General features: G+C 31.4%; 1 protein-coding gene across 2 annotated transcripts; it reads left to right on the top strand.

Moving 5' to 3' along the window:
- Window positions 1-4,677: 4,677 nt before the first annotated feature.
- Window positions 4,678-15,372, top strand: LOC108689019. 2 transcript variants are annotated; one of them, XM_018195608.1, is made up of 3 exons: window positions 4,678-5,316; window positions 6,783-6,857; window positions 14,908-15,372. In XM_018195608.1, the coding sequence occupies exons 1-3, from the start codon at window positions 5,209-5,211 to the stop codon at window positions 15,199-15,201; spliced, it is 477 nt and encodes a 158-aa protein (XP_018051097.1). In that variant the 5' UTR covers window positions 4,678-5,208; the 3' UTR covers window positions 15,202-15,372. The 2 variants fall into 2 exon arrangements, with proteins under 2 accessions (XP_018051097.1, XP_018051098.1); XM_018195609.1 differs by lacking the exon at window positions 6,783-6,857.
- The last annotated feature ends 1,708 nt before the right edge of the window (window positions 15,373-17,080 follow it).

Genomic DNA, 17,080 nt, shown 5'->3' with positions numbered 1-17,080 from the left:
ATATATATATATATATATATATATCATAATATAAATAAAATCGCGAAGTAATCTAATAGATTTGAATGACTTTTGTCTCGCTTTCACAATTCTGATGTGACGTAGCATATGAAGTAAGAATAATATATATTTTTTAATACATGGATTATTAACAAATGTCTGTGAATAGCGTTACGGTATTGTTTGCGTATATTTTTCATGGAATGTGTACACTGTAAATCATAGCTGCCGATGCTCATAGAAGTGTAGGTAGAATATATTGATTTCCGATTTCTGTTGTACGTCGTATAGCTATTGTTGGAGGATAATATTTCAACAAGGTGAATTCGAGTCGTAAAATTTCCGATGTACAATAAAATAATGCATTGTTATCAGACATAATTTTAATCGTTTCTCCGACAGCGAGATATAAGGCGCGCAAAACCGCAAAATCCGCAAAATTTCTTTCGTACTTATTCATTTCTGCGCAATAAGGCAAATTATTAAATTATTCTTCTAAAGATTTAAAAGTAAACACGAGGAAATAATATTTCCTTATTTAAATTCATGTTAACTTAATTGTCACTGAGAGCAATTCTGAGAGATTTACTGCTAATTAGTGCGAAGTTTATTACCAGCAGAACATATATTTATCTATCGTTACAATTAATAATTAATTTGCTGATGCTTGCAATTTGCTGAAAGTTTCGTTCGTTAAAGCCAAATTAATTTCGTCAGCGGTTTGCAAGACGGTAATTAATAGGTAATAGTATTATAATACTGTCGTTAATATTAATATTATGAATATGTTCGTCGCTCGGAAGTTTACGTAATATAATAATTATTTTTCTTGCACAATGCTTACTATTAATAAAGTGATTTGATGAAACTCATGAGAGACTTATACATTATTTTAAATGTTATTAATTTAAATTACGATACGAATAAAGACTTTATAAAGATGTAAAGGGCACATCATTTTTTAAATAATTACGCATTAAAAATCACTTTACTTCTAAATTTATAAATATTCACAAACAGGGTACATTTCTTACATAAATTTAATATTGAGAGTAATTAATTCCTTATTTTGAAATATTAAAAGCTGATATTCCAAATTAATTAATTTGGCTTTTAGTACTCGAAATAAGTAATCCCAAGTGTCCAATATTAAATTGGATTTCTGAAAGAATCGACAAAACATAGTAAACCCTTGCCTGCCTCTTGGTTTATTCAAGGTTGAACCTGATAGATACGCATTTTCCCACTGGTGGAGGGTCAAGGACAAGTTAATTAGAATTGATGAGCGATCCTCTTCCAACGTATATTCAATTTTTTGTGGACGTCATAACTTATCTTTACAGAAATATAATATCAGACAATTTATTACTGAAAGACAGAAATTAATTATTTATTTGGTTTACTAAAAATATTAAACAATAGTGTCCTTAGTACTCAAAATGAGTAATTATGCTATCTTTCAATATTGGCTTCAGTATTAGATTTCTGTAAAGGTATTCATGGATATTCACAGAACTACAGATATTTAGATAAATACGTTGCAAACTATAGTAAATTATATATCCTGAACATGTAGTGTTACATAACTCGCTTGCGTATTTGCGCTGTGAATTTTTTTCGCTATGCTCACCAAGAAAAAGATTATCTCTCCTGTTTACGAGCAAGAGATAGTTTTCTATTGCACATTTTGAAGCGCGTTTATCTAAAAGATTAGTATTTAAATTTAAAATATGTTGTATTAAGATCTGACTTCACGTTGAATTATTAAAATTACATTTCGCGTCCGTTGCTTCAACCGGTTTCTCATTTTTATGTTCGTCTATCTTATTTTATCGATAATTATATATCACTTTTCTATAATATCAAATAAAAAAAAATACTTTATGTCTATTCTATATCTCTTTTCTGTAGTATCAAATAAAAAAAATACTTTACATCTATTCTATATTTTATATTCATGTTAAAACATAATAGATATGCAACATATAGATTTATATTACTGATTTCATACACTTTATATGTAATAAAACATACTTTAGCTTTTCTCAATTTTTATTAATGTTTGTGGTTTATGTTTGCTGAATTATTTTATTTTAGAAGCTAAAATATCTCTTCTTTCTTTTTTTTTTAGATAATTTGTTTTGAAATATTAATAAACTTTTTATCTTCCTCTACCTTTATTACCCTTACTCAAATGATTTTGTTTAGCTTTTGACTTTTATCGCAATATTTTATTTATCATTAACATAAGATTGCATGATGAAGCTGTTTTTCTAAGCATAATATGAAAGTTTGTTTGCGGCTGTATTTAACATCAAAAGTTAAAACTACGCTTTACTGACTATATTATGCTTTAACGGTATAAATATAGCTTTTTAATAATATATTTTCGCTTTATCTACCATTTCCAGCGAAAATATAAACATAATAAAGTAGTACATTATTTGTACTACTATAGTGCTGTACTCAGCATTTAGTAAAGCAATGTTGAGGATACAAATATTAATTTATTTCAAATATTTATTTCAAAAATGTTATTTTCGTTACATAAATAACAAAATGATTATTATTTCCACATAACAAATGAACTTTAATTTAACATATAAATTAAACCTTGAAACTTCTCTAAAAGTTATTATAAAAAAAATTTTAGTCATAATCATAAAACTCCAAGAATATCGATTAATCACAGTCGAGCATTTGGAGACGCAAGATTATAATTTTTATTGGCTGCATTCAGCAGAGAAAGTGACTTTGCAACTATTGTAAAATTCTTTAATATGATTAGTCTTGTCCTTAATTTCCCTCATTAGATCTAAATTAATCATAAATAAACAATTAGTAATCCTTGAGCCGTAAGAAATTGATCAATTACAGTCGAATGTGGGAAAAGTAATCGACTATGATATTGGTCCATTTTTTAATCATTCCCTTAATAACACAGGTCTCTAAGGGATGTTCCAAAGAACATTCAAAGAATATCTCTATGTCTTAAAAACGTTTGCCAGAATATCCTTTGAATAAAGTGTGCTATCAAAACCGTAATAAGTACAATCTTAAGATGTCATGAACCAATTACAGAGCTGTATTAACATCTTAAGACAATCACTTGAGATAGAACTTGAGATAGTCTTGAAGAACCGACTATGAATATTCATCTTAATATTTAAAGCTTATATTTAATACTACACTTATTGTGTTTCGGAACTTTACTCCTTTTTACCAATGTAGTTTAATTTTAATCTCAACTAACTCTTTATCTTTCTCTAGTTCTAAGAATTACAAAAAGATGAAGAGTAAATTGAACTGAGATTAAAGTTAATCTATATTGGTAGAAACGAGCATAGGTTTTTCTGTATGCCTTAAAGTGATCACAAAGTCATCTGTTTTATCGATCGAATGTGATTATTTTCTATGTAAGTATTTTTTTAACCGCAGATTAACTTTGCAGATTTAAATCTTTTTCTATGCATTTAAAATAAAATAGTATACACAGTAATATAGTCCAAGCCAATCGACTTTATGCAAAAAAACAAAAAAAAATGGAAAATTACAGTTTTATTATCGGCTTCTGGTATCGATTTGTAACAATATTTGCTAGATACAAGTTTTATACTTTATACGTACAAAATAATCTTAGTTGGGATTAGAGATTATATGAACAAGCAGTATTGAGTTCTTAGAATTAGACTTAATATCTAATATGAAAGATTAATGGCTTAGAAAATTTGTGTGTATGTGTGCGTGCAATATTGGTGTCTAGTGTGTAGCGATGTGATGACACGTAAATCATATATGTGTAAGTTCTTGAATCAGTAAAGTAGCAATCATGTCGGAGATGTCGAAGTTCAATTTTCATTTGGGATCCTTTCAAGGAGCGACATCGTTCGCTGAAAGCTCAAGGAAGACAAAATATTTGCGGATTGTGACGAAATCTGTCATTAACAGCTGATTGACGCATTGATAATCGCAGTGCGATCGCGACTTCCTCGTTTCACCGCGAGATACCCAAACTCTCCAAAATCCGGATCCTGGGACATTCAATAAATCTTTCCGTACTGCGAAAGAAAAGTATATATCGTATTTGTGACTATAATTGCATGATAAAATAATTATGGTCAGGAGCATCATTTTTATAGTTATTATTGCTATAAATTAGTAACAATAATCTTATATGTATAGTTACAATTACGATATTTTACGAACGAATATTTTATAGTATAATTTACTAGATGCAAATAAGTATAATTTTTGTGTAAGATAATCATACAATTAGTTGAATATATATTCGATGTTCAGATTACTATAATTCATATGATCAAAACAATTATATATTTGTAGTTGTTCCAAAAAATGACTTGTAAATTACAATTAAATTATGATTATTCCAATGATTTTTGTTCTCTCAGTGTGCGTATGCGTGCACGCACGCACGTATGCATGGTCGGAGTGCGTCTACGCGTAATATGACATGTCAGGCCACGGTAGCGCGCCGCCAAAAATTCAATCCGGCATGTCAGCACGCCGCTGTGTGTATCAACATTGAAAAATCAATGGTAACCCGTGACGTAGGTGTCCCGCCTCAACAACAGCCAATGGATGCGCTGGTTCGTCCCTACCACTCTCATCATGAGTCGCGAGACCCTCGTTTATCCACGCGCAGACCGGCGTGCTTATTCCGTAGCGAACTGCCGCATTGTACGGACGTGAGTTGAGAAACGGATTGCCGGAACAGGCGATACGCCAGCTGTAACTAAACGGAAAGGGCATAAAAGACGCACGCATTATCGAGCATATCGCAAACGCACTTGTGCGAGCGCGACGTGTATGAAGTTTTCCAGTTCGATCTGCTGGACGAAGCGGTCATCGTCAACATCGTCGACACCGTCAGCGATTGATCGCAAAGCGGAAGAATTCTTCGGAGGCGAAAATTCTTAGCGAGAACTCGCAGGCAAGGCATCATCCATAGGAGCTACTGACGCGCCAGTGTAACGATTGGCCTTTTCTCTCTCTCTCTCTCTCTCTCTCTCTCTCTCTCTCTCTCTCACTCTTGCGTGGTGCGAGCCGTGCAAGGTCTTAAAACTTTCTAAGAGTATTTTAGAAAAGAGAGAAAGAGAGAAAGAGAAAGAGATTGCGGAACGTAAAAAGATAGGGACGAACCGGACAGGCGAAGTGTGAAACGGAGACCAGATAATAAAAGTCTACGAGATGGCGTTTATGATGCCTGTGGTGAAAAACGAATGGGACATTTATAAGACTAATAGGAGTCGACGATCGTCCGAGTGCTCGAATCCGCAGGCTTGTCGTAGCCGAAAGGTGAGTGGATGATGTTTATTTACTTTACATGGTGTGGCGTTTTTCAAATAGGCTTCGAGTGATTGAACGCTCCTTTGACGTGAGAGAGGATAGAAAATTGCCGGAACCGTTAAGATACGCATATGTCATCATTATTCATGTTTAAATTTTCCTGCCTTTATTTGCGATACAAAATAAAAATGCAAATCGAAATTGATATTAAATAAGATAGATAACACTGAGAGAAAAGTGTTTTTTGTATTCGTGGTTTTTTATAATTCATGGTAAACAATTTTGGTTAAGAGTTTTATTTTTATAATTATTATTGCTGTAATACTAGTAATAATTATAATTAAAATTCTTTTAAAAAATAGTTGTCATTGAAAACGACTATAGATTATAATAGACTATAAATTATAATCCTTATAATTATTATTTCTAAAATGTTAGTAATAATAATATTTTTGGAGTCTAAAAAATGTACATTTGGCATCAAACATGATCATAAATTGTAGTTAAATTATGATAATTGCAATCATTTTTTCCTCAATTTCTGATGAGGAATATACAACTGCTAAAAAAAATGTCTATTGTTTCACGAAGCACTAATGGAAAAATGCTGTACCGAATATTAAAAAATAGTCTGATAATGTGCATTATTGGCAATATATTTAAAACATAAAGATTCTTCGCAAAATTGATTTAATATTTTACGTACAAATACTTTGATATTTTACGTATATATAATAAAAAAAATATGGCAGTAGATAAAAGGAGCGAAAAAATTTATTTTTTAATATTGCCGTGTACGACTTTTTTATATCAAATGAGAAATGGGAGTTTAACTTTTTATCCATATTGCAGACTATTGCATGTTGTAACATGGCGATACGTCGCTAAAAAAAAATCGAGTGTTAATAAATATTAATCTTCGTGCGTGATTGTCAACGTGTTCGGGGTTATAAAATGTCAAAAGCTTTTCGAGAGTTTTAATTTGCAAAACACTGCAATACAGTGAATTGAACGAATTCGGATGAATTCGACAGTTTACATCAACGCCAATGACGTAACTGCGCATCTTTATTGTCATATATATAGATTTTCCTTTAATCGTTTATTGACGGCAACATATAAAACAAAAAAGTTTGTAAATAATTCTTTTTTTTTTTTGAAAGTTTACATGTTGAAATAATATCGTTTACAAAATTGCAAAAGACTCAACAATGGCGCCAGTCAGTTTTGATGCGTCATTCGCGCATTATATCGCATGTATATTATTAACTCGAAAGCATTGCAACCGTCGGCACGGAAAATGAAATATGCGTTTAAGGAAAATCATTATGCGCTTACTTTCGCCAGCATATCTTGTTTATTGCACGGTTTTGAGATTATTTATGGGCGTTCGTCGGAAAAGGATTGCGCGAATAGACAACGGGCAAGAAATCGAGAAAGAATGCCGCCACTGCACTAGTGCGATTTTTTCGCAGGTCTGGCGAACCGGCAGACACAGCCGTCTTGCGAAGTGCGGCACGTCCGATCGTCCTCCCGTCTCGGTTCTCATGGTAATCGGCCATTCTAGTTTTACGCGGCGTGTCGTTTCATTTTTCCAACCTGTCTGAGGCGTTTATTTCGAAAACAGATTTTGTTGTATTATACACGGGAAAAAACACAGCTGAAAACTTCACTGATTCAGCAAATCTATAGTCGTAATATACAAACAGTCAATTTTCTATGTTAAAATAGCAAAGTTGACAGCTGAATAACATTAGCGATTTGTTAAACATCAAATCTTCTTAATTATTGATGTTGAATTCGCGTAATAAATTATAGGTTTGCTGTATCATCCAACTAATTTTTTTTTCGTGTATGACTTGTTAGAAATGAGATGAGCGTATTAAATATTGATGAGAAAGCTTTCAACAGCTGCTGCCTTTGTCAACCTTTTCGAAATAAACACTTCACTTAACTCCCATAGCTTCAGGAAATATCGATTGATTTACGTTCAAGAGTATCTCTAAAAATATGTTTTTTATTATTAATTAAAAGAAAATATTTATATTAAATATTTATATTAATAGAAGATATAATTGGGAAAGATGTATAAAGACATAAAGATATTATTGTTCTGTTTGTTCGGTATTGATACTAATATGAATATAGTATTGATTTTCTTGGAGCTATACAAGAGCTAATTACGATTTGTTATCCTTTTGATCGTTCCTGAAAATATCCTGCTTTTCTTATGTAATTATGTTATTTATATGACATTGTGTAACTTAGTGTAATTGTATACACATAATGCAAATTCCATGATAATGGAAATGTTGCGATCTTGAATTAACAGCAGAAATATATATTTTCATTTAAAATATGAAATTTTCTCAGGAAAATTTAGAACGATTTAACAAAATATTGATTATAATTAGATTTCGACTCAAATCATTAATAAATTAATTAAGTCAAATTAATATAAATAAAGAAGCAATTAAGATTTTATAGAAATCTAAATTTTTTTTTTCAAATTAAATTCAAATTCATCGATAATGACACATGCTGCTTTAATCTGTGTAGTCCTTTCAGATTTGTCTCAATAACTGTTGCTTTTGTGATGTGTATGTATATTACAATTTTTACATGTCTTTTGTGTATGTTTTTAAATACAAAATTTTCAAATATAATATCTTTTCACATGATGGAAATAATTGATAATATAGAAAATTAATTCTAGATTGCGTGCTACGTGCATCTCTAAAAGTTTTATTAACGTGAAATTAATTTGAGTTTGAAAAAGTGAACTTTCAGCCTTGTCTATATGATGTTTTGAACTTGTTATGGAATTTTTTTTTCAATCTTTAATATTTAAAATTTTCCATCGAGCTTATATCAAAGACAAGTTATCTCTAAATTTGTCATAAAAATGTTAATCGTGAGAAAGTTTGCGATCCATGCCGCAACAAGAGGAGTTTGATTGCTTCCTCTGAGCGTCAAGGACAGATCAAACTTTTTTTTTACGATTGACCGTATTCGCAACTCGCAACGTCGATCGTTCTTCTCGCGCCGGCGTTCGTCGATAAATAGCTCGGAAAAAGTCGGACCTTTTTTTTTCTCGTGACATCGCTGCCGTAAAAGATCAACTCGCCGCATTCAGAACCGGTTTCTCCCTTGGCATCACTAAACGTTCGACGAAATTGTATTTGCAGATGCTGAATAAGCACAGTCAATAATAGGTGACGATCGAAACCACGTGTCCCGACGGATAAATACACGCCGGCTAGAAATTTATTTTTAACACGACGTCGGCAGTTATGCGCATAATGTTGTGAATTGCACTCGGTTTATTGCGCTCGTAAATGTTATCGCAAATGTCATATTGCCGGTGGTATTGCGACTTTTGTGTTTATTTCATTTATCATTTACATATGAAATAACTTTATACAATAATAGTGACGACGGCAATTATAAATTAATTAACAAGAGTTACATGGAATTATTGTAAATTCCATTAATGCGCTATCAATGTATGAGAAGTTTGGGCACAATGATGTAACATGTTTACTTATTACCGTATTTCCATAGTAAAGTGGTTTATACAAGTATCACTTATTATTCCGTCTTACTCGAATATTTTATAATTTTTTACTAAAAACATTTCTTATTTGTTAAAAGGAGATGAAATAAATAAATTACTATAAAAATGAAAAATTAATGAATAACTAAATATTTTAATATAATTAGTGAAAGTCAAAATAATTTCAGAATCCTATCTCTTTACAGAAATATAATATTAATCTAAAATAGTAAATTGCATGCGGTTTATTGCGGTCATAAATGTTATCGCGAATGTCGTATCATCGATTTTTGTGTTTATTTTATTATTTACATAAATGAAATAATTTTACGATAACAGTGACAACGGAAATTAATTAATGAGAGTTGCATGAAATTATTGTAATTATTAATATAGCAATATAGATAGAGAAGTTCAGAAATAATGATAATAAGTGTTTACTTATCATCATATTTCCATGGTAAAGCAGTTTCATGGTAAAGTTTATACAAATGTCACTTATTATTTCGTTTTACTCGAATATTTTATATACCTTTAACATTAAAAGCACCAAAATTTCTTATTCGCTAAAAGGACGAATCGAAATTATATTAATAAATTATATTAATAAATATTATATTAATAAATTATTATATTATGAAAAAGTAATAAAAATACTAAATATTTTATTATAATTATTGAAAAGTGAAAAAGTTTTAAAATTCTATTTTTTAGAGAAACATAATATTACTCTAAAAAATACATATAATGACTGTTCAGTGTTTCTAGTGTTAATGGATATTTATCGTAGAGAATTTTTTTATGTTTAAAGTGTGAGTAATTGAATATGAGAGAATGAATAAGCGAGATAATTCCATGTGCATTAATTATCATGAGCTATGAATCATGAGCATTTTCTTTAGATAATTTTGAATAACAGATTTCACTTGTGATGTAAAAATTTGAGATTAATATCATAAATCGAAAGATTGTGACGTCATACATTAATTATGTAATGTATGCTAGTGTGATTTAAGCTTTGTCAAATTATTTCTAATGGAAATATATTCCTGTAGGTCTAGGACGTTATGTGCAAAGTACTATATCTATGACATAATATTGCGCAAACTTCGGTTTCGCAACCTATCGTGCGGTGAACTCTCATACGGATTCTCAATCGTTGAAAGTTGCTTATCTATTTCATTCATTCTATAATCGCATAATTTGTAATAAAATGTAATAGTGTATATTTATATATCGCATATTTAATCTCAATTAAATTAATTCCTCGAAAGATAAATTATTATCAAAATTGATATGATAAAATTGGAATAAAGATGAAATTTCTTGAAATTATTCATATACATAATTCTATGAATCATTCATTATGTTGCATTTTTAAATCATTCATTATGGCTTATTTTTAAATTCTTAGTTTCTTCAATTTTTACGTTTCCACATTTTAATTACTGCGATAAATTTTTTACGCCATTTCATAAAGTAATAAGGATAACAGAAATTTTGTATTACCTAATGTATTGCATAATTGCTAGGCCGATAAGTTATCGTTTTCTCATCAAAGTTTTTTCTGATTTGAGATGTGATAGTCTTAAAGATTAATATTTAAAAAAACATTCAATTTTTTTAAAAACCATAAATCTATACTTTTTTAAATATGTAATAATTAATGATACTGTTACAAAATTAAAAGATTTGTCGAAAAGATTTTGCTCAAGAATGAGATAATTCATAGCTCTTCAACCGTGAAGAGACTGCTGTATTACGGGAATATTGCGGCTTTAACAGGAATACGCGACAAAAGTTATGTGCGTGAAAAAGATATATATTCGCAAGATACAACACGACAAGATGACATAACTGTTTCCATTTTGCGTAAGCTAGCAATCTTCGGTTTCGATCCGGATAATTTTGCGATGCCGTTTCTTGAACTTGATACACTTAAAGTAAGATAGAATATCTACGAAAGATAAGTAGTTTGTAAATGAGGAACGATGCAAAAAGGACAGAAACAAAAAAACGCGATTGTGCGGATAAATATCTTCATTGCAACTTCTCAATTTAGCTCTTTTATTCCTTTCCTCGTTTATTTTTAAATAAAATCTGATAATTGCATTGATTATTAAATAAATCAAGATTATTTTGAGATGAATAAAATATTTAAAAATATTAAAAGATTTTTAAAATATTTAAGCATACATATTTTTTATATCTTTTATATAAGTAATTATAATTTTTTATATTATTATTTGAAATACGATCATTCATAACGTGATAATAATTATGTATGTACGTAATCTGGTTAATAAAGTAGCGATTAATTAGTTATTAGCAATTAATTATTAGTTATTTAGTTATTATTAAATTAATATAATAATCATCAAATATAGATATTTATGATCCATTATTATTAAATTATTAGAATAATGATTAAATATGGATAAAATATGCTATATTCCTAATATTTCGTTCTATATATAATACATAATGAGGAGTTAATTTCCGTCACGGGTAATGCGTTGTACTGTTATAAAAACGCGTGAACGGGATATTTTTAATCAACTCTTTGTCCTTCCATGCCGATATTTAGAGCCAACTTGAGCACGTGACACTGAAAGTTACAAGTACGCAGTACGATAGAGATATGATTATTATTGCCAGAACATGCAATCTCATGAGGAATCATTGTCAATTATATAACACGAAGCTTAGTTTGTGTATTGCGCATTTTTTTTTAATCTATGTGACATGCATTATCGCATGATACAGTCGCCTAATTATAATATATTGCATATTTTCGTGAAATTTTTTTCTGTTTAAGTATGCTTACCGTGTTGGAGAACATAAATATTGAAATTATTAATACTGAATTAGATATAAATTTATGCATTTAGGTTAATGTACGTATAAATTTTGATAGCAATACTTCAAACTCTAAAAATATCCATAAATCATATTCGAATTAATTCCAAAAGCTATAATATGATTAAATAAATTGAAATATATGCCTGTTGGCTATTAATGATTGAAACATATATTTAATTATGAAATAAACTATAATATTTTGAGTAGCATAAAGGATTAATACAATAACAAATTATTATTTATAGTTTCCTCGGGAAATTATTTGGGGACTTAATTATTTTTATAATATTATATAATATTATATAATATTTGTACATGTTTTAATTTAAAAAAATTGTCACTTGTTATTAACAATCCCTAAGCTGTACATGAAATATTAATTTTTGTCTATTTATTTATTTAACCTTTTCTTTTCGGATTAAAATTTTCAGTTTACATCTCACAAGATATTAATTATCAAACGAAATTAGATTTATTTGCGCGTCGCATACGATTAACATGAAACTCAGAGCATTAATGAATCTTGAACAAATCAGCTGCAAATAAATTTCAAACACCTGTTCTGAACTTGTGCTGTATGCCGAGCACAGTGAATAATCGATCATTGTTCTTATTTTCACTACTTCTATTTTTATCTCGTATTACGCTCCGATAAAAGGTTCTTTATTAATACGAATAAGGGATCGCAATAAGATTGAATGAGAAACGTTTACAGGCGACAGACTCCACTTGCGCCCGTATCAATACAAATTGCGTTGTATTTCACCTCTGATACGTAGGATTGCGTAACCACATGTAATACAACAGCGAGAGTAAATTCGGTATATAGGTAAGATTAGAATCAGAGGAGCAAAGCGAGTTAATAATCGCTGCGACAATAAACATTGTGTACTCTGTACTTAAATAAAAATTATTATATTCGAGAATTTTTAATAATGCATACGATATATTAATAATTCTTTACACATTTTAATCCATTTCTTTCCACCGTCTTGTTTATATTTTTTTTAAAGTATCTTTTTAGTTCTCTATATACAATGTATATAATCCATATACATAAAAGAAATTGAAAAAATATTTCATATGGAGCATTTATATAGAGAAAGAAGATTTTATCTCTAAATATGATGATGAAGAGAAATGGATTAATAATTTTTTATGTTTATATATTTATGTGTTAATTAAAAATAAATAAAATTCTAGAAAATGACAAGAAATTAAACAACTTTATGTTAAAAAAATATTGAGCTCTAAAATATGAAGAAGAAAAATTAGAAGAACATTTATTATTTAATTTTTATGAGAACATAAAGATCTATATTCTTGTACTTCATTCAAGAAATGGATGCGTAAAATGGATGATTAAAGAGAATAAAAAATAATTTAAATAAGGTTCTTGATGTCATAATTAAAGCTTGAAATGATTAATTAGTTTAATAAATTGTTGATAAAATCTATTTAGAAAATATGAGAATCACTGTCTGAACTATCAATCTCGTTGGCGAGATTACACATTATATGTGTAAATGGAGAGACACACATGAAACAAATCTGATCTAATCAGCCACTTACCTCCTCCTACCGCGATGACACGACGAGTACGTGATCTCAAGTTCGACGTAGATCGTACGTGGAAAAGGGCACGTACGCGTTTGCGTGTCGAATATATGCACATGAATCATATATGTACGATATAGATATTTTCCAATTTTTATTGTGCTTCAGCGTTGAATAATTCAGGATGATTCGGCCAGTTCGCACTCGACAACCTCGCAAACATGCAAATCAATTAGCCAAATGACATCGTTATTGTCGCATAGGAATTGCATACATTTCATTTGTGAGAGAAATGATGCATGTTCTCATGCGAATTTATTGCGCACCCGTAACAGTTATTGCCATTATCGCGATTCTCTTGACATTAAGGTACATATTTGAACATAAATGCTGATTAAAGAAAGTTGCAGTTAGTTTTCAAAATATTATTACTCGGTGCTTTCAAATGCATTCCTTTTCGATCTTTAACATCTTATCAATATACAAATATTGCATGAATCATATCTGGATTGATATCTTATCATTAAAATCTTAAATCTTAAATATTTTAAATCCATTACTCGATATTTTGAATCGTCTTTGAATATATCAAAGGCAACTTTCTATTACATTAAATTAAAGTAATTTGAAATGGTGAAATTATTTGTAATATATTTTATATAATATAAATAGAAATATTTATAATTTTTTTATTTGATCGCATTATTTACAGCGCAAAGTTTGTTGGAAAAATCATTATTTAATTATTACGCGAATTTTAAAGAAATTAGCAATAAATAATGAAGATAAGTATTTAAAAGAAATCTGTTGACACAATCTGTCTCATTGTACAAAAATGTAATGAAATTCTTCACATGTATATCAAATTAAATATCAATTGAAAGATTAATCAATGTCTGTCAAAGGTCATCAGGTTTTTTTTTAATCATGCAGGCTTGCCATTAAAATCAGGGAAGTGTCAAGAAAATTGAAAATAGTCAGGAAAATCAGAAAAATTATGGAATTTTAAAATAAGAGAAATTGGTGGCAATCCTGTTATGAATTTTGATTTGGAGAGAAGATAAAAAATGAAGATTCGGTTAATAGGATTTCGTTTATGTCTATTACTTGCACGTGTTAAAATAGCGGAGTTCATCATAGCTTTCACTGTTCGCGCAATAAGCAACAGATAACTTCGACAAAGTGCGCGAAATCTATCGTTATAGCGACGAATGTTAGAATAGAATCTGGATGAAAGGCAAATCACGCGAGTAAAGATTACTATAATTGTAAATAATGATGGAATAGTGATTCGCTAATGGTTTTGATTATGATTGATGATTCGCCCTTGCGCGTTGATAAATTATCTAATGCCTTAGGGACAAACAATCACCATTAAAATATTAATATAATAAGCCTGATTTGATGAAATAACTTATTTTTGGTTATAATTTCAATAATAATAATTATTTTACAATATATTCTAGTAACATCTAACGGTGACTTTACGAACTTTTGCAAACACCTAATATAAAAACAGATTTTCTGTAATCTTGATGCCAATAATGTACATGATAAGACATGGAAAAATTTTACCTAGAAAACTTTCCCCATAATCCGGAACATACCGGTTTTTTTGGTCGTAGGTATCCGAGTGTTCCAAGTCGGAGGGACCGTCGTTGTCGACCTCCCCCGGTTCTGACTTTCTTACCTCGCCGGCGCACCGGTCCGTGCCGCTGACCTCGCGGCACTTCTCGAGGACGTCTTCAAGGGCGTCGCAGAGCTCTCTCCAGAGCCCGAGCAAGAGCACGAGCACGTCGCCGCCGAAGACCGGCAGCTCGAACTCCCTCAACAAGTTTCATAATCGATTGGTGGATAAGCTGAAGCGCTCGCTGAAGAAGGCGGAAGATTGCGCGGAGGATCAACGTAACCTATCGTGAAACAATCAAGGGGTTTTGGGCCGGCCACCCGCGTCCGGTTCGAAACCGATCGAGATCCGACGCACTTCGGCACCCGTTACCGTATCCGAGTCGAGCAGCAACGTGGCGGCGCGCTCGTGTCCGGATCCGCCTTCAGCTTGGTAAAGAAGAAAAAGAAAGGAGAAAGAAAAAGATGATAATGACGAAGGAAATGAGAGTAACGGGGAATGTGTGCGAATATGCGAGAGTATGAGAGAGAGAGAGAGAGAGAGAGAGAGAGAGGGGGGGGAGTAAAATGTCGCGCGGATGTCTGAAAGAGGAGAAAGGAGTTCGCACACGTTCAGCTCGAAAGCGAGCACGTTCAAGTTTGTTAGCCCAATACAAGCAAGAAAGAGGAGAAGTTGGTTGAACGATCATCGAGCCGTTGTGTTCGACTCGCTGGATGTCGACAGTCGATCATGTCAAGAAGCCTCACGGATCGAGAGACCTCGATCGAACGATCGGACGGTGGCGCAGCATTGGTGAGTGCTCGAGAGGACGAAGAGACGCTTGGGATGTTCCTTTGGACAGCAACATTTTTAAGATGATATGCAGTTCCGCGACTACGCCGATATATAAAAGCCAAAGCAATATCGATGAGCCAATATAGCGCAAAGCTCTGATTTTACATTCTCCAATTTGAGAATCTGTTTAAGATGGCGTGAGAAAGAGCAAAAGAAAAGGAGGAGCTGGGAGGACAATGGAATCGCAGCCGATCGATCGATCGATGTTGATCGAGAAGATTTCAAGGAATCATCGAAGATCATCGAAAGTCAAAGGACAATCGTGAAGGACGGAGGAATCGGCGACGGAGAAAGTGAGGTACATAATGATAAAAACAGGATTACAATATCGAGATCTTGTCTTGCACAAATCGCGAGATTGTCTCGCACGTTGAATGTCGCAGGCTCGTGATCGGTCGGTTATATGAAATAAAGTCACTTGAGTTGCCAGACCTAAATGTTAAGTTCCTTCATCGCGCGATTTTTTATGCGCATTGCGCTATATACGTTGTTCTTTTCCTAAGGACAATTGGAAACGAAAATCGAAAAGAGAAAGACATTCAGCGGGCGCTTGTTTGTGTTTTCATAGAGGAAAAGTAATACCTTAATTATCTGAAGGATATCATGAAAATGCTCGAAAGAAATCTGATATATAATTTAATATAGACTAATATAAAAGTCATTTTTTTCTGAATGTCGCAAATGTTTTTCTAAACCTTCCAAATTTTTTAGCATTTCGAGTATCTTTTAGACATCCTTTTGATGCTGATGCGTTTATTTAGCAGGCGCAAAAATGTTTCTGATTTCCGTGGAGGAAAAGTAATACCTAAAGGATGTCGTGAAGATGTCTGTCGAAAGAAATCTAATATAGAATTTGATATAAAAATCATTTTTTTCTGATGTCTCAAATGTTCCTCTAAATCTTCCAAATTTTCCAGCATCTTTCGAGCATCTTTTAGACATCCTTTTGATGCGTTTATTTAGCGGGTGCGAAGATGTTTCCGTAGAGGAAAAGTAATACCTGAAGGACGACATGAAGATGCCTGAAAAAAAATCTGATATCAAATCTGATATAAACTGATATAAAAACAGTATTTTATGTTTAAAGTATTTTTCTAAACCTCTCAATCTTTCCGGCATCTTTCGAGTATCTTTTAGGTACCCTCTTGATGCGTTTATTATTTCTTTGCCAAATTATTTTCGCGTGAAATACGTTAAACATGGAAACAAAACCGCGTATCTTCAATCGTAACATCCAATTAACTTTCTCGCAACCTAGACTGAAAAGTGTTCTCTAATCAGTACGTCACGCAAAACCGTTTTAAAGATAGAGGCTCATACTCTTTGCAGATTAAGCG

The sequence above is a fragment of the Atta colombica genome, unplaced genomic scaffold, assembly GCF_001594045.1.
Source record: "Atta colombica isolate Treedump-2 unplaced genomic scaffold, Acol1.0 scaffold252, whole genome shotgun sequence".
NCBI lineage: Eukaryota > Metazoa > Arthropoda > Insecta > Hymenoptera > Formicidae > Atta > Atta colombica.
The sequence above is the reverse complement of the archived record's forward strand: the minus strand, read 5'-3'. Positions and strand labels throughout refer to the sequence as shown.

What these genes read in the sequence shown, in the direction of transcription:
- LOC108689019 (XM_018195608.1), top strand. Translation starts at nt 5,209, where the DNA reads ATGGCGTTTATGATGCCTGTGGTGAAAAACGAATGGGACATTTATAAG. An exon ending in AGGCTTGTCGTAGCCGAAAG is followed by an intron (nt 5,317 to 6,782) that starts GTGAGTGGATGA and finishes ATTTTTTCGCAG; the next exon opens with GTCTGGCGAACCGGCAGACA. An exon ending in CTCCCGTCTCGGTTCTCATG is followed by an intron (nt 6,858 to 14,907) that starts GTAATCGGCCAT and finishes TTTTGGTCGTAG; the next exon opens with GTATCCGAGTGTTCCAAGTC.